The sequence below is a fragment of the Marmota monax genome, unplaced genomic scaffold (genome assembly GCF_021218885.2).
Source record: "Marmota monax isolate L192 unplaced genomic scaffold, Marmota_monax_Labrador192_F-V1.1 WCK01_AAM20220418_F8-fsc00033, whole genome shotgun sequence".
Classification (NCBI taxonomy): Eukaryota; Metazoa; Chordata; class Mammalia; order Rodentia; family Sciuridae; genus Marmota; species Marmota monax.
This window is the reverse complement of record NW_026694282.1, coordinates 1735901-1758873: the sequence shown is the minus strand read 5'-3', so window position 1 is coordinate 1758873 and position 22973 is coordinate 1735901. Positions and strand designations below refer to the sequence as shown.

The following is a 22973-nucleotide window of genomic DNA, read 5'->3' as shown; positions in this document are numbered from 1 at the left end:
TCCCCATTGAGGACAGAAAAAAAATTAACTTGCTAAGTTGTCAATTAAATATTACATCTGTTCATATTTTAGTATCTTTCAGTGACTCATGTTTTTTGGAGAGAGGGAAGTGATAAGTGCCCAGTGAAGTAAAAGGCCTATATCTCTCTTATCAAAGGATTTCCTTCCCTCTCCTTCCAAGATGACACTGAGAAGAGGAGGCAGTACTGTGGGGCTGGTGCTCCAGGATGGGAAGTGCTGTCTGCTCTGGGGCCTTGTCCTGTGGTCTTTGCGTTGGCCTTTCTCCTCCCTGCCCCTGACTGCTGGCTGTCGGTGTGCCCATGAACTGAGTGCTTCTTTTTCTCCATTGGTGTTGGTTGGTTCACAGTCACTAAAATCTACTGGTCACTATCATTTGTTCCTGTCTGTGTCCTTTGCCACTGAGATATCTTTTTAAAAAATCTTATTTTGTGGGCTGGGGATGTGGCTCAAGTGGTAGCGTGCTTGCCTGGCATGTGCGGGGCACTGGGTTAGATCCTCAGCACCACATAAAAATAAAAGAAAGATGTTGCGTCCACCGAAAACTGAAAAATATTAAAAAATTCTCTCTCTCTCTAAAAAAAAAATCTTATTTTGTGATTGTTTTAGTCAGCTTTTTTGCTGCTGTGACCAAAAGAACTAATAAGAATAATTGGAGGAGGAAAAGTTTATTTTGGGGCTCACAGTTTTGGAGGTCTCTGTTTATAGATGGCCTGTTCCATTCTTTGGGACCTGAGGTGAGGCAAAATATCCTGGTGGAAGAGTGTCAGAGAGGAAAGTGTCTGAGAACAAGGCACCAGGGAGAGAGAGAGAGAGAGAGAGAGAGAGAGATTGATTGATTCCACTCACTAGGGACAAAATGTAAATCCCAAAGGCATGCCTCCAGTGACCCACTTCCCCCAGACACATATAGCCTGTCTACAGTTGCCACCCAGTTAATCCCTTTCAGAGGATTAATGTATTGATTGAGTTAAGGCTCTCATAACTGATCATTTCACCTCTATGCTTTCTTGCATTGTCTCATTCAGGAGCCTTTGGGGAATACCTAATATCTAAACCCTAACAATGATAATTCCCAATATACAGAAAAAGTGCAAGAATAATACAGGAATATCTGAATACCCTTAATCCAGTTTTGATACTTGATTATATTTGTTTTATCATTCTGTCTGTATAAACATTATACATTTTTTTCTTAATCATTTGAGAGTAGGAGAAGCTCCAGAGGAGGTGGACTAGAAGGATGAACTAGAACCTTCCAAGTGAACAAGGGCGATTTTATATTTTTTCCTTTGTTTTTTTCCAACTCTTTCTTGCATTTAAGTGTGTCTAAGACCTCAGGTAGGCCAGATGTGGCTGTCTTGAACAAAGGAGAGTGGTGTTATTCTTCAGTTGCTCCTTTGTTCATTTATTCAGTTCATCCTCAGGATGTTATTGAAGATTTCCACTTGCAAGGCATGGTGCTATATGCTGTGTTACATTGTTGCCTTCAAGAAGTTTGTATTCTGATAGAGACAATTACTTTTTTAAAAAAGTGCTAATTAAAAGAAAATCAGGACAGACCACCATTAAGACAGACTTTTCCTTACTCTAGACAGTACGTTTTTCTCTCTCTCTCTTTCTTTTTTTTGGTACCGGGGATTGAACTCAATTTTATTTACAGACAGGGTCTCACTGAATTTCTTAGTGCCTCCCTTTTTGCTGAGGCCGGCTTTGAACTTGCAATCTTTTGCCTCAGCCCCGCCCCCAACCACTGGGATTACTGGTGTGCCCACCGTGCCCGACTTTTAGACACTGCATTTCTAATAATACTGCAGTTAAGTTGGATCAGAGTTAACATTCTGTTGTGTTCATCATTTTACTTTTAAGTAATTTGCAACTTTCACATCTCTTAGAGGGGCTAAGTCACATCTTTTTTATCCTGCTTTTATTCAGTTGGATCTTTCAAATTCAGGAATTTATAATCTATTCTTACTCAGATATCATCTTTCTGAGCAGAGACAGGATGATTTTATATGTCTTAACACCTGGTACAGTGCCTGTAATATGGGGGCTCTGAAATGTTTATGAATGAAAATTAAATTTTAATCTGTTAAATGTAACCAATCCATTTAGAGCATTATCTTTTTAGATTAGGGTTCATTTACTGCTGTATTTCCCGGCTTCATCGGTTTCTGCAGAGTGGTTTATTTTATTTTCTCTATTTTAATCCCAGTTACTACTAAAAATGTAAAACAGGATAGAATAAAGGGAAGAACCTTTTGAGTAAAGCTATTCAAACAGTTATGAGTCTGCTTACGTTAGTCCTCTTTTATCTGCAGTTTCCTGCAGTCTACTGTGGTCTGAAAATATAACTAGAGTCCAAAGAGGAATTTATATGTATGTATGTGCATAGGTTTACATATATTTATGTGAACTTTATTAAAGTATAATTTTATATTATTCTATTTTGTTATTATTAATTTCTTACTGTGCTTAATTTATAAATTAAACTTTCTCATAGGTATATATTTATAGGAAACCCACATATATAGGGCTCAGTACTCCCTGCAGTTTCAGGCATTGTTTTGGAGTATCCTACATGGGTGAGTGGGGAACTGTGTATGTATGAACCTGTTACTTCCTTTCATTCATATAGGGCTTATGGGCACTTGGCAGATACCTTGCTGATATTCACACAGGTTCCATGTATTACATTTTCCTGATCTCCAGAGATGGTGAATGAGGCTGATTTTAGAGAACTTGTGATGGTGCCTGCTGATTGTCACCGCTTAGCTTCCCGTGTGGGCAGTTCCTTCAATAAAGAATAAATCATAGCTAATTTTCATCAAAGGTAGATACATTCAAGACCTGGTTGAGATGGTAAATATATATAAAGTAATAATTTTGAGAATGATTCAGGAATATGATAATAGAATTATTATAGTTTAAAACTTAAAATAGCACTGAAGTATGTTAGCAATGTAGGAAATAGAATAGGAGAAATTAGAAAACTACACCATTTAAATACCAACTTGTTAAAGTAGTGGAAATTTGGAAAATTTCTAAAATAACTTTGGAAACACATTGGATAATGATGTATTCTGAATTCTTCATGTGGAAAGGACTAAAAATAATAAATTATGCTGTTCTTGTATATTTTTAGAAGAACCATTTTGAGTTATGTGTGACATAGAAGATGATCAGAAGGTAGTTTCTTAAATTAATATTTCTTGAATTTTAACTTAAATTGTTCAAGATATATAGTTTTTTTTTTTAAATCGATTAAAACAGTACATGATCATTTTTGAAAATTTGAGAAAACATAAGTACAGCAAATCTCAACCTACTCAAGCCCTAAAGGTTATATTAAGTTTTATAGTTTTGACTGAGGAAAGCTTTGTAGTAAGTCAACCATAGGTTACTTATGGCAAGATTATCTAGTTTATCAATTTGCCATTTCTCGTTCAAGAAAACATTAATAAATTTCTCATTTAATAGAACAATTATATCTTTATATTGCCCTTTGACAGTTCTTGGCTTTTTAAATTTTTCCTTCTAAAGGGTCACCATCAGAGCAGAGATAAAAAAGTTGGAATATATTCTTTTGATTCTGATAGCATTGGTGATAAGCCAGGTAAAATGGTATTAAGGTTGACAGTAAAATAGCATGGCAGGGTATCTGTTGAATTCTGCACTGTTCTTACTTTCTCATCATCAGCAGCAATATCTCTCCCTTCTGACCATTGGCCATGAGAATGGCTGTTTGAAAGGATCATGCAATGGACAGAGTTTGGGGCTGGTGAGCAGTTTTCTTTAATAAGTAATATTAAGCAATAGATTTCCAGGGGAGTTTCAGTGGATACCATTCAGACTGTGAGATATATAAATGGTGACCCAGGGCAGGTCACTTGGCCTATTTACATGGATTCCTTTTTTCCCCTAGGAAGAAATTCTAACTTTGATGAAAAAGTTTGCTGAACATTAAGTATATTTTTCTTAACTTTTGAAAACTTGTTTCATTCTTTTTTTTTTTTTTTTTAAATGGGCTAGTGCCGCAGTCTGGCTGGGCACAAATGCCGCAGTCTGGCTGGGCACACAATCACGAGCCACCACACAGCTTGTAGATTCAAACAGCAACTCTTTATTCCCGAACTCACACCAGCCGTCTACAATCACGTTCTGGGGAAATCCACGTTCTCTTCCCAAATCCCCCTCCACTGGGCTTCTATCTCCCGAAAAATATACTGTCTGAATCCCGTGAGAACTCAAGGGGAACTCAGGCGGCAGGATATGCCCTATTCCTAGCAGGAATAATCTTAAACCTGGAATGCCCTAAACCCAATTATCTTAAACCGGAAACACCCTAATCCGCCCTGGTCCTTGAGCAAGGTCACCTACATTCAATGTTACTGCAACATGGGGTACGCTGGCAAGGAAATTGTCATACCTACTTGGCTAATGGCTCCCAGCATCTCCCCCCTTCTGATTAATTAAACAACAAGCAATGTGGCTTAAGGACCGTGCCTGGTAGGTTGTCCAATTCAACATATGGTTCTTACCCGTCATTGGAAAACTGACCTTTAGGCGTCAGCCTCCTGTCTTAGGTTGATACCACTGCAATTGGATCATACCCGTCACTGACTACCAGCATAAGCCATTGGCCCCCAAATTTTAGACCATCACTAGCAGAAGGGAGGAGGATACAGAAATGCCACGACACCAAGCCAATTGACGGCTCCTTGGGAAAAATTGCATCACTGGTGACACCATCAGCAAAGATATGTCAGCACTACCACAATTAACATGGGGTGCGCTGGCAAGGAAATAAAAATTGCATCACTGGTTAATCACTGTCGCAGATGTAAGAATGGCCAAGCTGGAGTTCTGGATATCAGCTGTTATGGATTTGAGTCAAATCATCTTCTTTTCGATCTGTAGAAATTGTTTAGTTAATCTCTCTAGAATCCAAATCGGCTGCTGTTCTTCCTGTGGAAACACACAAACAAAACCCCGACTCCAGACAATCACTGGGTCAGGACCTTTCCATTGTCCTGTTAGAGTATCTTTCCAAAGTACCTTAGGCTTATGTACATTTTTTGGATACATATGTCTTTCCGCAGCACTAAGTCCTTATGAATCCAAATTTAAAAAGTTTAGAGTAAAAAGGGTTATTTTAAGTTTATCTTTGGGGGGGTATATACCCCTTTCCAATTCCCTCTTTTTGCTTTAATAAATACATTTTAATTCTATCTTGAATGTCTGTATCTAATAGTTGTCTTAGCCTTTTGTATTTTCTATCTGAAATACCTTTACTTGACATTTTCAACCATTTTCTATCTTATTTCTATCTTCTAGTTTTTTTTTTCCTAAGGTTTGTATATTTACCCTTAGTTGCTTATTTTCCTCCTAGTTTTTTCTTCCTATTTTGTGGGTTTAAAATTCTTGTCTTTCTGCATCTTTTTTATCTTCCTACATCTTTATCTTTTTTCTTTTTAACTTTCTATACTTCTGTCTTTAAAGTTTTTCACTTTAAATTTTTAATCTTCTTTATCTAAATATCTTTTATCCTATTATCTTCCCATTTTTTTTAAAGTAATGCCTTTAAGATTAACTAGGCTTCGAATGATGCAATAAAGCAATCTTTTTTCCACCATGAAGGTATCTCGACCACCTTCAATTTAACCTTTTAAAGCCTTTTAATTATCATCTATACTGTACTTTTAAATGTACTTTTTCACCACCTACAACTTCACTCTTTTAAACGAGGCTTAGATTCTGTTTAAATCGCTTAATGTTAGTTTACATGGCTGCCCTTCAACCAAAGGCTTTTTTTTTAAACTCCATTGAGAAGCTTTGTCTCAATCTGCCATGTACAAATACCTTTTTCTTCTTTCTTCCTTTCTCAAGCTTTTAAAGTAAGTCTAGTTTCCTCAAAATTTTTTTAAATGGCATTTTACAACTTTTACTTTACCACATAGAGATTATCTCATCTAGAAACATTTCTTTTTCCTTTAACCTTTTATATTAAAATATATTTCCACATCTTGAATCTTTTTCTATCTCTTTTTTAACCGTTAACCCTTTTTATAAATTCACATTTTGAAACAACTCTTATAAAATTTCTGATTTAGACAAATTACTCCACTTTAATAAAATGAAAGACTTTCATGTTTTTTATGATACTATAATACTATAATTGAAACCCAACTGAAAATTTTTCTACTCTTTGTATATAAATTACACATGATAGAATCTTAACACTTAGTAACCTTGTTTTAGCAAAGACACAGACACAAAGCAATATTAAACCTTTTTCCATTTACCAATTTATGAAAACACACATAATGTTTAAATATATTACCTTATGGAACTTAATAAGTAAGAGTACTTGATTTTATATTTAGTGGTTGATATTTTAACACTTTAGCATTGTAAATTAATCAGATATCTGTAAAAACCAAGATCTTAGACAAGTGTAGTAAACAGAACTAGCCATCTCTTTCTTGAAGAAAAATCCTTCTACAGGATACCATGATGGTCCCATTGATATACTTAATAACTCGTCTTTAAAAAGCCATGGGCTACATTTTTGTATTGTATCAACATATGTCCTAACTGTTCTTGGTCTTACTTTCCTCTAACAATTTTTCTTCCTTGGAGGCGAACAACTTCAAACCTTGAGTCAACCATTTCCCCAGTTTGCCTGGGAAAGTTCTAGGAACAGGCAACTTGAAATAAAAACAAAATAAATCAAAACAGGAACACATTGTTTTTTGAATTGATCACCCATTCTCTCGCCTTCCCTCAGGGGCGAGCAATTTCACTTACCTCCAAGCTTTAGAAGTTCCCCGTATGGGCCACCAAATGCCGCAGTCTGGCTGGGCACAAATGCTGCCGTCTGGCTGGGCACACAATCACGAGCCACCACACAGCTTGTAGATTCAAACAGCAACTCTTTATTCCCGAACTCACACCAGCCGTCTACAATCACGTTCTGGGGAAATCCACGTTCTCTTCCCAAATCCCCCTCCACTGGGCTTCTATCTCCCGAAAAATATACTGTCTGAATCCCGTGAGAACTCAAGGGGAACTCAGGCGGCAGGATACGCCCTATTCCTAGCAGGAATAATCTTAAACCTGGAATGCCCTAAACCCAATTATCTTAAACCGGGAACACCCTAATCCGCCCTGGTCCTTGAGCAAGGTCACCTACATTCAATGTCACTGCAACATGGGGTACCCTGGCAAGGAAATTGTCATACCTACTTGGCTAATGGCTCCCAGCAGGCTAGCTTTTATCTTCTTGTACAGGAATATGACATGATGTGTTGGATTTTGGGGGAGAAACTTAACTTTTAATTGATTTTGTTAATTATGGTTTGATTGAGAGAAAAGGTATAAGCAAAGATAGCTGTGATCTTTTCATTTGAAAATAGTTCTTCTACCTAGTGATTAAAAATTAGAGCAGTTTTTAGGTCAATAATAAAAAGACAAATAATCTAATTAAAAATGCTAAAAGTATCTGAATAGATGTCTCTCCAAAGAAGATTCGCAAATGGCTAATAAGTGCCTGAAAAGATTCTTAGCATTAATAGTCATTAGGCAAATGCAAGTTAAAACCACAATGAGATATCACCATAGCCACTGAAATGGATAATAACAAGTTTGCCAAGATACAAAGAAATGGGAAATTTCATACAGCATTGGGGGGAATATAAAATCACATAGCCACTTTGGAAAACAGTCATGACAATTCTTCAGTTTCAGAGTTACCATATGACATAGTGATTCTGTGTTCATACAGGAACTTGTACATGAATTCATGATATCCAGAAAATGGAGATAATCCACATATCATGAAATGATAAACAAAAAGTGGTATATATAAACAATGGGATACTATTTGGCAATAAAAAGGAATGATGTATTATTACATGCTATAACATGAAATGAACTTGAAAACACACCAAGTGAAATAAATTAATTATGAAAGACCAAATATTGTGATTCCTTTGATATGAAATGTCCAGAAAAGGCAAATTTAGAGATGAGAAAGTAGTTTAGTGTTTGTTTAGGACTAGAGGTAATAGGAAAAATGGAGTGATTGCTAATAGATGGACACATTTGGGCGACAGATGGTAAAATTATATTGTGATAATTGCAAACTTATGTGACTACATTAAGAAAAGTATACTGATTGTAATCTTTATTTTTTTTAATTTTATTTTTTTTAAAGAATTTTGAAAGAAGGGGGAGAGAGAGAGAGACAGAGAATTTTAATATTGATTTTTTTTTTTTAGTTATCGGCGGACACAACATCTTTGTTTGCATGTGGTGCTGAGGATCGAACCCGGGCCGCACGCATGCCAGGCGAGCACGCTACCGCTTGAGCCACATCCCCAGCCCATGATTGTAATCTTTAAATGTGAATTTTATCTCAAGCCGTTTAAACTTTTTCAAAAACAATTAGAGTAGTCAAGGGCTGTGACAGTAGTAGCTCAGTGGCAGAGCATTTGCCTAGCATGTGTGAGGCACTGGGTTTGATCCTCAGCACCACATAAAAAAAACAAATAAAATAAAGGCATTCTGTTAATCTACAACTAAATAATAATAATAATAATAATAATAATAATAATAATAATAATAATAATAATAGTAGTTAAAATAAGAGCATATTTTCCAGCTGAATGTGGCAGCATATGCCTATAACCCCAGTGGCTTGGGAGGCTGAGGTAGGAGGATTGTAAGTTCAGAGCCAGCCTCAGCAACTTACTTAGGCCCTAAGCAACTTAATGAGACCCTGTCTCAAAATAAAAAGGACTGGGAATGTGGTTCAGTTGGTAGGCATCTTGGGGTCAATCTATGGTACCAAAAAAGAAAAAAAAGGGCATATTTTCCAGTGTAATAATATTTGTAATTGAAATATGTTACTTTGTTTAGCCTTTATCGACCAAATAATACTGTTTTTCTCTACAAAAAAATACATCCCCTCCCAACATGTGAGTATAATATTCAGATTATACTCAGGAGTAGAACAAACAATTATTTTTTTTTCAGTTAAATTTTTAATGACTATGCTTATTTTGATGGTATAGTTTCTAAAATTAGAGCAATATAAGAATCTAACATGGCTGTTTTGTAAGGATACATTATCATCAGTGCAGTGTGCATATACTAAAACCTTTAACAAGAAAATAAGGCTTGAATAAATGTTAGTCAGCTTTATATTACTTCAACAAAGTAATTGAGTCAAAATGAAAGTGTATTTAGTTCATAGTTGTGTAGGTTCAAAGTCCAAGATCAGATAGGGTGAGGGCCCATTGGTTTGACCTGTGGTGAGGGTAGCAGCTGGGCAGCACATTGTGGTGGGGAGCTTCTGAAGGGTTGAACAGTCACATCCTGACAGGAGCAGAGACAGAGTACCAGCAGGCGAGGCTTTCTCTTTTGATAACGGTGGTCCTGTGAGAGCTCACAGGGTTGCAGTTGAACTATTTTACATCCTCCTTGACCTAAGGACCTCCCATTAGGTCCCACCTCTCAAAAGTTCCGCAACATCCCACAGTGCTACCTTGGGACTGAGCCTGTAATCATAGGGGACTTCAAACCATGTTCAAATCACAGCAATATGTGTTGATAGCAATATGAAGAAGCAATCTTGTAAAGACAGCAATTCCCTGCAGAATTCCCCAATAACATAACTTACAGTCACTGATTCTAAAATTCATAAGTAAGAATGAAAATAAGAAAAAATAATAAAAAGCAACAACAAATAAGTAAACGACTAAAAAAAAGTGAAGATTCATAATAATGGTCTCATTCCTCCAAAAAGCTTATTTAATAAAGTAGAGGACTTGCTCCCATTGGCTTACAGTTATCAGAGAGCCATGATAATGAAAACTGTGACTGGTGCGGAAGGAGGCAGGTATGTGTGTGGAATAAGAGAATACCCAGAAACTGTCTTGCTTACACATGGGAACCTGCTCTGTGTCAGCAAGTACAGAATAACACAGCGTGTCAAAGAATAATAATTACAAAATCAACACATGGAAAGATTTGAGGAAATCGTCAAGATTGTGAAACTGGTTCTAAGAATATTTGGGCATCTGAAGAGAAAGCATTGGAATAAGGTTTGTTAGATCCCAAATTAGTTTCTCTCTGTCACAGCAATAAAACTATACCCCCCTCGGACAGATTATTTGCATATCTACCAGACCAAAATTATCTGTAAGTTAACATCTCATTTTACAGAGTATAATTCTTAATGTAAATAGCAAGTCAGAGGTAAATCCCTTAGAGAACAAAATATTTCTTGGGTGAGCCTGTCAGGCAGTGCTCTTTGAGAGGACATGCAGTCTGACTTTTGTCTTCTTTCTAATCTAACAGGAAGCTGAAGGATTAGTTATTAATAGTCTATCTGGAGGAGGGTTAAATTTAGCTCACAGTGTACACAAAAATGGATTCCAGATATACTGCATGTTCTTCATTTTCTCTGTTTGTCCTGAAACATTTCTTATAAAAAATAAAATGGGAAAATAGGTTCTTGATGAAATACCATACTGTAGTTTAAATGAATGAGTTAGATCTGTATCTAAACAAACTGTGAGTGTGCTGAATGTGAGTGGCCCATCCAGGTGCACCTGACTGACCTGCAGAGGGTATAGCTTTAGAAGCAGGTGCTGCGCCACAGTGAGTTGCAGTACATTAGTGCATCTGTGGAGATAAATGCCTATACTTTGCTTGTTTGTTGAGAGTCCTGTTTGAGGAACATAAGAATGAAAACTAAGTCCACACAGTGACTGAGACAGGTGGAGTAATTTTGGCATATTCAGCACCCATAGCCATATGTCTGTGACTCTCCTGGGGGCTTCTCCTGTGAGTCGTGTGTGTGCTGCAGAGTTCCAGCCTTTGCTTGAATTAGCTTCTTGTCACTGTGAGATGATACTTGTGAAAGACAAAGGGGGAGGGTTTATTTTGGTTTACAATTTCAGAGGTTTCAGTTCATGGTCAGCTGATGTCATTGTTTCTAGGCCTGTGGTGAGGGAGTACATCATGGTGGAAAGCTGTGGCAGAGCATAGCTCCCCTCTTGGAGGCCAGGAAGGAGAGAGAGAAAGAGAGAAGGGCCAAGGACAAGATAATAGTCCCCAAGGGCATACCCCAAGGACCCATTCTCTTCAACAAGGTCCTGCCTCCCATAGTTCTCTCTACCTTCCAAATAGTCCATTCAGCTATGAATCCATTGATGGATTAATCCATTGATGAAGTCAGAGTTCTCATGATCCAATCACTTCCCTAAAGCCTGCCTCTGAACATTGCTGCATCATAGACCAAGTCTTCAACAAAGGAGCCTTGGGGGAAACAGTCCAGATCAAAATCATAACACTTCTCTACAGTCTTACTTATTTACATGCTCTCTGTTTTCTACTAGTAAAAAGTTTTTGTGTTGGAGAATAAGCTTTTAAACTACATTTACCTTCATCTGTGGATCTTTCTTCCCTCCCCGACCCCACATACAACTACCCTTTTAAGAAGATCCTTGACTTTCCTTGACTGATGTATAAAATTTAGGGAATTTGATATGTCTAGGATAAGATTTATATCGAATATAAAATATTATAGGGAATTGGAAAATGTGAAAGGTGGGTTATAATCATACTCCACTTTTACTGAGGGCATTTTACATCTTAAAATTAAAAAAAAAAAAAGATTCCATAAAGTTAGCACAGTCAGTAGTCCTTTGTTCTGCCCCTTTTGTTGATAACTGTAGTTCTTCTTATTGGAATGTGTGCTATTAGGTGAGTGGAAGCTGAAAGAGATTGGCATCAATTATAATATAGGACAGGGCTTATTCTGAAACTTTCTGTAAGTTTCCTTCTCTGAGTGGACCTGTCCCCTAGTTGTATCTACAGGGTATCTCTGGATCAATAAAGTTTAAGATTTTGATTGGTCTTCACCTGTGTGTTCCTTCAGCTTGCTATGGTATATATAGAATGGGAAATTAGACAATTTATTAAAAATATAATGAGTAGGGCTGGGGATGTGGCTCAAGCGGTAGCACGCTCGCCTGGCATGCGTGCTGCCCAGGTTCGATCCTCAGCACCACATACAAAAAGAAAACAAAAACCAAAGATGTTGTGTCCACCGGAAACTAAAAAATAAATATTAAAAAATTCTCTAAAAAAATATAATGAGTAGATTTACTTGGGAAAAGATTTAGGAGGGTATATACAAGATACAGTGCGGTCTTTGAGTAGAAAGCTATGAGATTTCAATTTATCTTTTGTGCATTAGAATAAATTGAAAAATAAGATCAGTCTGTTGGGGCCATATTTCAGGAATATTCAATGCATGGCAGTAGATTTGTGTTACTAGATTTTCAGAAAGTGATGAGAATGGAAGTGATATGTACAAAATAATTGAAAGGCTTACATTGTGAACTTGAATTCTTATAGACTTTTCTCACAGGACAAAAAAATAAAAAACTCACTCTGCCTTTTTAAATTCACAGGTCTCCTCAACCAGATATGGCAACAAGTAGCTTTCACTTTGCATCATATGATACCAAACGGGCATCCAGACAGCTTGGAACATCAAGTTCGAGCAGGTTAGAAGAGTGTGTGGGCATTCTTGGGGGATCAGGGAAGAAATAGTCTAACCTTTAGATAGTATAATTCTGATATTCCCGAGGTGCCTTGTGTTCAACAAACCAGTGAGGTTGGGAGGGTCTTAGGTAATTACAGTGCCATTTTACAAATTAGAGAAGAGGATATGTAACTGTTGAATAACTCAGTGTTATAGAAAAGCCAAAAAGCTAAATTCAACTTCTGGGGGCACAACTTCCTTTTGAGTTTTTTTTTTAATCTTTCAAAATTTTAATGATTATTTTCTATTATAAAATAATATAACCACATTGCCAAAATTGGGAAAGGTGGAGGAAATGAGAAACATCAACTATAATTGCAGCCACTATAATAGACTATCAGACTTTGCTATATTTCATTCCAGTCTTTTCCTAGCCATATGCTTCTTGATATAATTATAACATTACCAGAAGTTTATTTTATTCTATTTTGAGATAAATTCTCACTAGGTATTGATCCTTCTGCCTCAGCCTCCCAAGTAGCTGATATTATAGGTGGACACCACTGTGCTTGGGCAGCAATTTCTCTTAATATGTGGAAGGCGTTGAAGAGTGGGAAAAAAGTTGAGAATAATAAATGTCTTTAAGGCATTCATTTCCAACATTACTTAAAAAAATTTTTTTTTTTTAGTTGTAGATGGTGCTAAGGATTGAACACAATGCCTCACACGTGCAAGGCGAGTGTGCTACCACTGAGCCACAACCCCAGACTCCCCACATTACTTTTTTTTGTGTGTGGTGCAGTGGATCAAACCCAGGAACTTGTGTGTGTGAGGCAAGCACTCTACCAACTGAGCTATATCCCCAGCCTCCCACATTACTTTTTTATTCTATATGTCCCCATGGAAATCTGTTTGTTTTTTCCCCAGAAATAAAATTTTCTCTCTCATAGTTTTCTTCCAATCTTTTTGATAGTTTCCTAGGTAAGTACTGTATCACCAATGATAACACTGAGTTTGAAAGCTGTAGTAAAATAAATAAAAATTACTTAAGGCAGTAATGGATAAGAGTTGGACTTTGCACAGAAAGCACTGTGCTGGATCTGTAGACTGGGAATCTTTTAGCTTGTATATAGTGTTGAAGTCATGAACTACAAATGCTATTAAGAGAAAGCAAAACAAAAAAGAAAGGACTGGGTGGAGGAAGGAACTATAAGACACAGACAGTAAAGGATTGCTGAGGGAACGAAGAGTTCAAGCAGGAGCTACAGAGATAGTTGCCATAGGACAGGCAAGGAATTTGTGGAAGGGGTGAGTTCTGGAATCTTGTCAGCAGAGAATTCTGCATGGGTTTAGGCTGAAAAGTGTCCTTTGCATTTTGTAGTCAGTTTATCAGATACCTTTATCTTGGAGGGAATTTAGAAAGTCGGGACAGTGCCAGCCTGTAGCAGCTGAAGATGTCAACTTTTTTTTTTTAAGTTGTTAATGGACCTTTATTTTTTATTTATTTATATGTGGTGCTGAGAATCAAACCCAGTTCCTCATACATGCTAGGCAAGTGCTCTACCTCTGAGCTACAACCCTATCCTAGATGTCAACTTTTTTTTGAAGCTTTTGCCTATGAAAAGGATTTCTGTTGCTAAAACAAATACTTGCGATAATAAACTTATAAAGAGAAAAGTTCAGGCAGCAAAAGAGAGTGAGGAAGGAGCTGAAATTCTCACAATCCCCTTAAAAGGCACCCTTAATTACCTACAGATTCTCACTAGGCTCTACCTCTTCCCAGCAGCACCTCCCTGGGAACCAGTCCTTTAACACATGGGCCTTAGGGGGACATTTAAGATCCTAACTACACAGAGAAGTTGTGTGGTAGGAGAGAGCCAAGATTGAAGGAAAGTTATCTTTCTTGCTGGATTTGTTTTAAATAAGTAAATCTGTGCATGTCTCTGAGTTGGGAAGTGGTCAGAGAAAGAGTTAAAAGATAGATGTAAAGGAAGAAGTGAAGGTGAAATATAAGAAATAGTTTTGAGGTGTTTCCATCGTAGGATCAATGTTTGCAAAAAAAAAAAAAAACAACCCCACAAATAATGAAAATTCTCACACTGGCTTTTAATCAATAGGCCTTCTAATGCACCAATAAAAGCAAGCACTTATAAACACATTGTGGAGCAGCTAAAAAGACACTTTCAAAGTAGTGTGAGGCTTCAGACTTCAATTATGTACATATGGTACTTATATATTTAGGCTGCACAGAAAATAACATTGCCTTACCTCATGGTACTTTTCACTCTACAGATACCTGTTTGCTTCTCAACACAAGGTTGTGAGGCAGGCAGTGGGGGAGTTTCAGTTTGTCATTTATTAAAATGTAAAGGTACATACCCAGGGTGCCCTTGATGTAAAGGTACATATCCTTGGTTCTATAGCCGGCAGTGGACAGCTATTGCAACTTGTCACTCAATTTTCTCATTTCTGGGCAACACACCTTTCAGGAACCCATTTGCCTTCTCATGATAAGAAGAAAACTTACAGATTTACTTAAATTTTTTTTTTTTTAAATATGACATGAGAGTCTTTATAAGGAAAGGAAGACCCATAGGAATGGGAATCCTAAGAGTTTTTTTTTTTTTTTTTTTTTGGTGGTGCTGGGGATTGAACTCAGGGCCTTGTGCACATGAGGCAAGCAATCCCCAGCACTACCAAAAAAAATTTTGGGGGAAGGACTCAGTAGTATATTTTAGTAAATTCTCCAGGTGAGTCTAATGCATGATGAATTTTGAGGACCATGAAATCAAAGCAGGCAGGTATTCAGAATTCAGTAATGAAGTGACAGGCATCTCAATTCAGGTGATGGCAGTACATATGGAGAGGAAAATGTGTCCCTAAGAGATGTTGAGAGGAGTCCTGGTTAGTGAACACATGGTACCACTAGTGTTGTGTGTGTTTGCAGGGGCAGGGTGTATTGATTCCAGGTGAATCTCGTAATCACTACTTAGAGGGGCTGTGTTTACTGTGTTTGGAGGTAGTGATCTGGTTTTTAATCTGTCTAAGCCGGGACAGGTATAATGTGTCCTTCCAGATGACAGAGGCCAGCTGAGATGCAGAGGTGTTGTTTTTTTTGGCAGGGAGCCCATTTCCTTGTGACAAAGGATAAAGGATGAGTTGTAACCTTATAGAGAAATGGTATGAGTAAGATGAAGAGATAAGGGAGAAGTAAAACTGGAAAGCCTAGTAGTTAAAGGGAAGGGTTGATTAGAAAAGGAGTAGAGATTTCTGAGGCAATGCATGTTCTTTGGTTCTTAGAATAAAATCCATTCTCGCTGCCTCTGTTGTTTCTGGCTTTTGTCTTTTATGCACTCATTTTCTCCTGTTCTTGATCTTACTCTCCACATTTTCTGTTTAGAATCCTTTCTCTGTTTCTAACTTAAATATTCCCATGGCTGATTCCATTGTACAGCATTTGGATGTTGCCTTCTTGGAGAGCCTTCTGTGACTCTCTCTCTCTCTCTCTCTCTCTCTCACACACACACACACACACACACACACACCATTCTCTAAACTAGGTTCTAACCCAAACTCCTTATCCCAATTTGAGATGATCTTAGTTATTGGTCTGCTTATGTAAGTCTGCCTTCCTTTCTCCCAGAGAGCCAGGATTCACTGTGTCTTGTTCATTGCTGTATTGCCAGTGCTGAGTACCTGGCACATACTTCATAAGTGTTCATTGAATGAATTCTAGGTAAACATTTGATGGGGCAGTAGGGGTAGGTGATGGGGAGAAAATAATTCTGCAGCCACTAGGCAACATAGGAGCTAACTTGGACTGTGTGATAGAGATGCAAGCGAATAAATCCAAGGTACATTCAGAAGGTAACACTGACACGGTTTGGTGGTGGACTGCTATGAGAGAGTCAAATAACTTTCTTTTAAAAAATCTTGCTGTGAGAGACTTGTGAACACCATAGTGTAATTTCATCTTCTCATTCTCTGGAAACTTAAGGGCACATCAATTCTTAGCTCTTCAGCTACCCCTCCATCAAGGGCTGGTCTCTTTTCTGCTTTGCCCCAGAAGGAAGGTGCTTTAAGCTCTAAGTATGAGGAGGTTTTTTTATTTCTACCCAGAACAGGAACCTATCCACTCAAGTATATTTACTGAGCATGTTCTAGGTACCACCAAAGACACTGATGATGCAGAAATGACTAAAACAGTCTCCTTGCACTTGCATCTTATGTCCACAAATACTACATTCACAAGATCCTGGACTAAGTGGTACAGAAGGAAAACTGGAGTATGGGGTGGGCTCAGCCAAGCCACTCTCTGTTGGTGGTGTATTAGGTGAGACGTGAATAACAAGAAGGAATCATGAGCTGGGACCAGTATATGCCTATAATCACAGTGGTTTAGGAGGCTGAAGCAGGAAGATTGCAAATTCAAGGCTTGCCTCAGTGATTTAGTGAGGCCCTAAGCAATTTAGCGAGACCTTGTCTTAAAAAAAAAAAAAAAGACAAGACTGGGCTCAGTGATGCAGCTCCCCTAGGAGCTCTGATTGCCAATACTGAAAGAAAGAAAAGAAGGAAGGGAAGGGAAGGCAGGAGCAGGCATTTAACCCAGGGGCATTTTACCACTGAGCTACATTCCTAGTCCTTTTTATTTTTTATTTTGAAACAGGGTTTAACTAAATTGCTGAGGGCTTTGCTAATTTGCTGAGGGTGATCTTGAACTTACAATCTTCCTGTCTCAGACTCCCAAATTGCTGGGATTATTGGTGTGTGCCACCACTCCCAGCTCAGGAATTAGGATAGCCATACCAGGAAGAGAAGAGGACCAGTGCCCTTAGCCCTGTCTTCAGGAAAACTGACACCAGCTTTTATATTACATAGTTAAGTGGAGTCAGAAGTATGCAAGGTCAAGCAGTCTTGGTCAAACTGTGTTCTGGTTGGTCCCTATAGGATTGGCGGGTGGGTAGGTGGTGGTTGTCAGAACCTGTAAGAAAGCTACTGTTTCCTGGTTGGGGGGGGTGGAATTTCCACTCATCACACTGTGTTTATTGATAAGATCTATTGTTTCTGGAATCCAAAGAGACTCAGAGTAAAGGAGATAGATGCAAAAATGGAGGCAGAGATGCCAAGTTTTTTTAAATCCTGCTTCTAGTTACTCATTGGACTTTTGTAGGTCCAAGTGAATTGTCAGGTTTTTTTTTTTTTTTTTTTTTTTTTTTGTGTGTGTGTGTGCCTACTCTGATCATTATTTGTCAATTAATATCATCCTCAAGGCAGCCTATCAAGTAGGTTGGTGTTTCCCATTTTACACATAAAAAAGTTGAGACTCAGGGATGTAACAGACAAAGTTAGTTTTGGGACTCAGAAAACAGTATTCCAAAGTGTGGCAATTTGATGTGCTGGATGCTTTGAATGAAAGTAGCAGACTCAGAACCAGGGTCTCGCTAACCTTCTCCCACTCTGTCCCTCCTTCTTCTAGAAAGAATGCAATTGCTATGGCATCCACCATTCCCAATAACCTCATTAGTCAAGGAGGATTAACTAGCAGAAAAGAAGGACACCATACTCAGAACCCAGAAGAACTTTGTCTCAGGCTATTCTCTGTTCTTTGGTTCATCTCCCCTAAAAATCATTTACAAGAGGACAGAGGGAGTGTTCCCTTTGCCCCTACACTAGTCAGTTGTAGAGTTAGAATTTCAGTCTGCCTTCTGTCTCCAAAGTTCATACGCATTCCCTGGGAAAGTGTGCTAATAATAAAACTGATAAAAATTCTTTGTATTTTTTTTCTTGATCTTTAGTTCATCATCAACCAAAGTGGATCTCAAGAGTGGCCTAGAAGAATGTGCAGTGGCATTGAATTTATTTCTAAGTAACAGATTTACAGATGCCTTAGAATTGCTTCGTCCAGGGTAATTTATTTTTAGATGAAACATTGTTTTATCCATTTCTTTAATGTCATATAGGTTAATTTATGTGTTCCTACCTAAATATTTATAAGCCTATTTGGTTGAGACCTCTTATTGTAGGTCAGTTTTAAAATTTAGTTAAGAAATATGTCTTTTTAAATTTTATCATTAGAAAATTTCTGATTATTTCATATATTTTAATTTCCATATTTAGCTCAAATATTGTCATGTTATGTAGTTTTGTAGGACTTCAATTTTGTTTTATTCAGTGAAATATTTACATGGATGTTTCTTTTAAATATAATTAGAAAAAGATTCATTTGAAATGAGGCAAATAACTAGAATATGCTAATCTCAATGTTAAATTTCAAGATAATATTACTGGGATTCCCTATATATGTGATTAACCAAGTTGAGCAATTTAATTTTAATTAACAGTACCCTTAATTTTTCAAATCATGATTCGCCAATTAGCATCTCAGAAGTTAAGAAGAAATGATAAGATAAATGTTGAGACTACAGGCTAAGGAAAATTGTCAGGGTTGCCTCCAGCTCTTGTCTCAACCTCTGCCTTGCCAATGTTCTTCCCTCCTCCACCCTTCTAGGTGCTTTAGACTTCTTTTTCTGTGTTCTGGCCCTCTACCTCCTTTTGCAGTCTTCTTGTCTTTCCTTCTTTATTTCTCCTCTGTCTCCTTTCTCAGCCTACCTACCTATATTTTTTATTTTTTTATTCAAACAAGTCTTTTTTTCCCCCTTCTTCCATTCACACCTAACTGGTTATAATATAATCTTGTATCCAGTCAAGTTTTATAGTCCGTGATATTTATGCATGCGTCATTGTTAAAAATACTCCCCCGCTTGAACCTTTTTTTTCCTTCTTGGAAGAACATTCAGTTAGAAAAATAATAGGTTTGAAGGCACAGTTAGTGAATAACTTCTGGCTGCTCTTATTCCTTGTAGTTCTTTTTTTTTTAATATTTGTTTTTTTAGTTGTATCTAAATATCTTTATTTTGTTCATTTATTTTTATGTGGTGTTGAGGATCAAACCCAGAGTCTTGCATGTGCAAGGCGAGTGCTCTACTGCTGAGCCATAACCCCAGACCCCTTGTAGTTCTTTTGAACAGCCAGTGGCCTCACTGTTTAGGACAAACTGCAAATTACCAAAGAATTGTTTAGACTATTTATTTCCATGGGGGAAGGGAAAAAAATTAGTGTGGCTTGTATTTGTTTCATATAGCAGCAGGCTGTTGAGCCTTAATATTTAAATTAAAAACAGAACTGTGCATTGGTTTGTTGTTGTTTTGGCTATGCTGGGAATGAACCCAGGGCCTTGCTATCTTAGCAAGCCCTTCACCACTGAGCCACATCCCCAGGCATATGCATTGCTTTTTTTTTTTTTTTTTTTTTTTTGGTACCAGGGGTGCTTAACTACTGGGGCACATCCCCAGCCCTTTTTATTTTTTATTTTGAGACAGGGTCTTGCTAAGTTTCTTGGGACCTTGCTAAGTTGCTAAGGCTGGCCTTGAATTCTTTTTTTTTTTTTTTTAAATATTTATTTTATTTTTTTAGTTCTCGGCAGACACAACATCTTTGTTTGTATGTGGTGCTGAGGATCGAACCCGGGCCGCACGCATGCCAGGCGAGTGCGCTACCGCTTGAGTCACATCCCCAGCCCTGGCTTTGAATTCTTAATCCTCCTGCCTCAGCTTCCCACGCTAGTGGGATTACAGATGTGCTACACTGCTCCTGGATATGTGTTGGTATTTTTAATATCATAAATAACTAACGTCATAAGTTTTGAGAAGAGATGGTAATGCTTTTACATCCAGGAAATTGAGATGTCTGTTCCACAGTAGAACTAATGAACATTCTTAGATTCCTGAAGCAACCATTGATAACTTAATAACTAAAATTATTAAGAACTTTAATTAGGAATCTCAGATAATGCAATTAGATCAGATACAGGATTTGAGATTTATTTTGGTCAGGCCCTTTTGGGGCTGACCCAGTCCCCTCCAATTGCCCCAAATCTTGCTTCTTCTTGATCTCTGGCTGTAGAGGAAAGGAAATGATTTTAAATGAATCTTCCTCTTTCAAAAAACATTGAGGCCAGGCATGGTGGCGCATGCCTGTAATCCCAGTGACTCAGGAGGCTGAGACAGGAGAACAGAGTTCAAAGCCAGCCCCAGCGAAAACTAGGTGCTAAGCAACTCAGTGAGACCCTGTCTCTAAATAAAACACAAACTAGGGCTGGGGATATGGCTCCGTGGTCAAGTGCCCCTGAGTTCAATCCCGTGTAACCCCCATCACCCAAAATGAAATCTCTTTGTCACAAAATACATTTCCAATAGTCTTTATTTTTAGCACTTATTTTAAATCTTAAGGCAGCACATTGCACCTTGTTTAACTAGAAAATGTTGTTTGCTCTGGGAAATGAATCAGCAGGCTGCCCCCTTGTGCTGAAGCAGAGAAAGGCATGTTGTCCACTTGAGCTTCTTCTCCTGGAACATTTTGTCCTGCCTGTGTGGGTTTAATTTGGAAAATTCTTGACAGTAAAGTTCTTAAGCATCCGCCTCTCACAGGCTGTAACATTTCAGTGATTATGGTGAAAGACTAGATGTTATTACTGTGGAAGTTAGGGCATGCTTTGGTAGGATTTCTTGTGATTAGTATCAAAAAAGCCTAGATTTTTTTTTTTATTTATTTAATTGAATTGCACTAATTCCCTGTGTTCTTTTTAGGGCTAAGGAGAGTATGTACCATGCCTTGGGCTACAGTACCATTGTGGTGTTGCAGGCTGTCATGACCTTTGAGCAACAGGACATCCAAAAAGGCATTTCTGCCATGAAGGACGCTTTACAAACCTGCCAAAAGTATGACTGAAGAGTTAAATACTTGAGATCTGACCCCCAAACCCTGATCCTGTGTGATAAAATGAGCCTTATTTGCCTGAGAACTCTGGTTAAGGTTGGCCAGATACAGAAAAGGATTTCAGCTTCAAAACTTCTTGGCCTCATCCAATTTTATATAATAGAGTTTAACAATTCCTACCAGGAATAGTGTGGTTCCCAGACTTTTCTTCTTGATAGTTTAGGGCCTCAGCTAAAGAGAAGATGTGAGGGAGATTTCAGTGAGGTTAATAGCCAGCATCTCTCAGGTGTCTCCTGAAGTGGATGAGATTTGAGTACTGTATGCTGTGCCAAGTCAAGCAAGGAGCTTGTTTTATGTGGGATGCTGCAAATTCCAACAGGATTATTTTGTTCATATAAGAAGAACTTATGTTGGGTACTTTGGATTGGTCAAAATAAGGTAGATTTTTTCATCATATTTTGAGCTTTCCTCTGTATGTTTAGGAATAACATAGTAAAAGCTATTATTAGTGTTAGTAAATTTTAACATGGGTAAATTGACATCTTTATATATTATGTTGTGAGCCCCTCAAATGAAGAGCACTTTCAAATAGTGCACTTTAACTCCACTGGTGACATAGCCATAGAGATAAGGGAAGACCCCTAGCAGGTTTAGTATTCAGTGTGTGTGGGTTTGTCCCACATGTGGGGTGTAAATATGGGGTGACTGTCTGTGGGTTGCTAGCCCTGTGCTAGGAGCTAGGTGTGCAGTTGATGGAAAAGGGTGGCCTCTTCCCTGCAGATGTGAGGGTTTAGAGTTGCAGCTTGGTGACTTTTTGGTGTGACTGCTGAAATGAATGTCAAATGAAAAAGAACACAGCCTGATTTGTTTTTATTTTTTCTTTCTATTTCCTATCTCCCTATCTATTTACTCAATGTAGATATAGGAAAAAATGCACAGTTGTAGAATCTTTTTCAAGTCTTCTTTCTCGAGGATCATTGGAACAGCTGAGTGAAGGTATGAGTGATTTCAAAGATTAATTTTTATTTTCTTTTAAAAATTAAAAGGTAGTCATGTTCATAAAATTCAATACTGAAGTGTAGAAAGTAAATGGAATCTTTTATCTTCCCCATTGTGCTTACCCTCCTGAAGTAACCATTGCTAATGGTGAATTTAAAGCCTTGCAGACTTTTCTGTGTACAAACATATAAGAAACCCATAGGGTTTTGGTGGTTGTTTATGTGGTGTTCACCTTTTGCAAACATGGAATCATGTAATTCATGTCGTTCTATGATGTTATGTTTTCCCAGGTCATATAAATATGCTTCATTCTACACCTATGTAGTATTGCATATGATGGATATACATAATTTAGTTGTTTTTTCTCTATTAAAGGACAGTCATATAATTTTTAGTTTTTCATTGTGGCAAATAATGATGTTCTAAAACCCTTGTACATGTGTCTTCACACATTTAAAAAATATTTCATAGGATAAATTCCTACAAATGGGATTACTAGTTGTTTTAGTCAGTTTTTTCACTGCTATGACCAAAAGACTGACAAAACAATTAGAGGAGGAGAAGTTTATTTGGGGCTCATAGTTTCAGAGGTCTCTGTCCATAGATGGTTTACTCCATT

At 37.6% G+C, this 22973-nt stretch overlaps 1 protein-coding gene across 6 annotated transcripts in view; it reads left to right on the top strand.

Annotated features, from left to right (window-relative positions):
* Ttc39b (tetratricopeptide repeat domain 39B) overlaps positions 1-22973 on the top strand; it is a 125174-nt gene that overhangs the window by 62117 nt on the left and 40084 nt on the right. For all 6 annotated transcript variants that reach the window (XM_046467374.2, XM_046467375.2, XM_046467377.2 and 3 more), the window contains 4 exons: positions 12507-12602; positions 18376-18486; positions 21226-21357; positions 22275-22351. In XM_046467374.2, coding sequence (XP_046323330.1) covers positions 12507-12602; positions 18376-18486; positions 21226-21357; positions 22275-22351 — 416 coding nt within the window. The remainder of the gene's footprint in view (positions 1-12506; positions 12603-18375; positions 18487-21225; positions 21358-22274; positions 22352-22973) is intronic.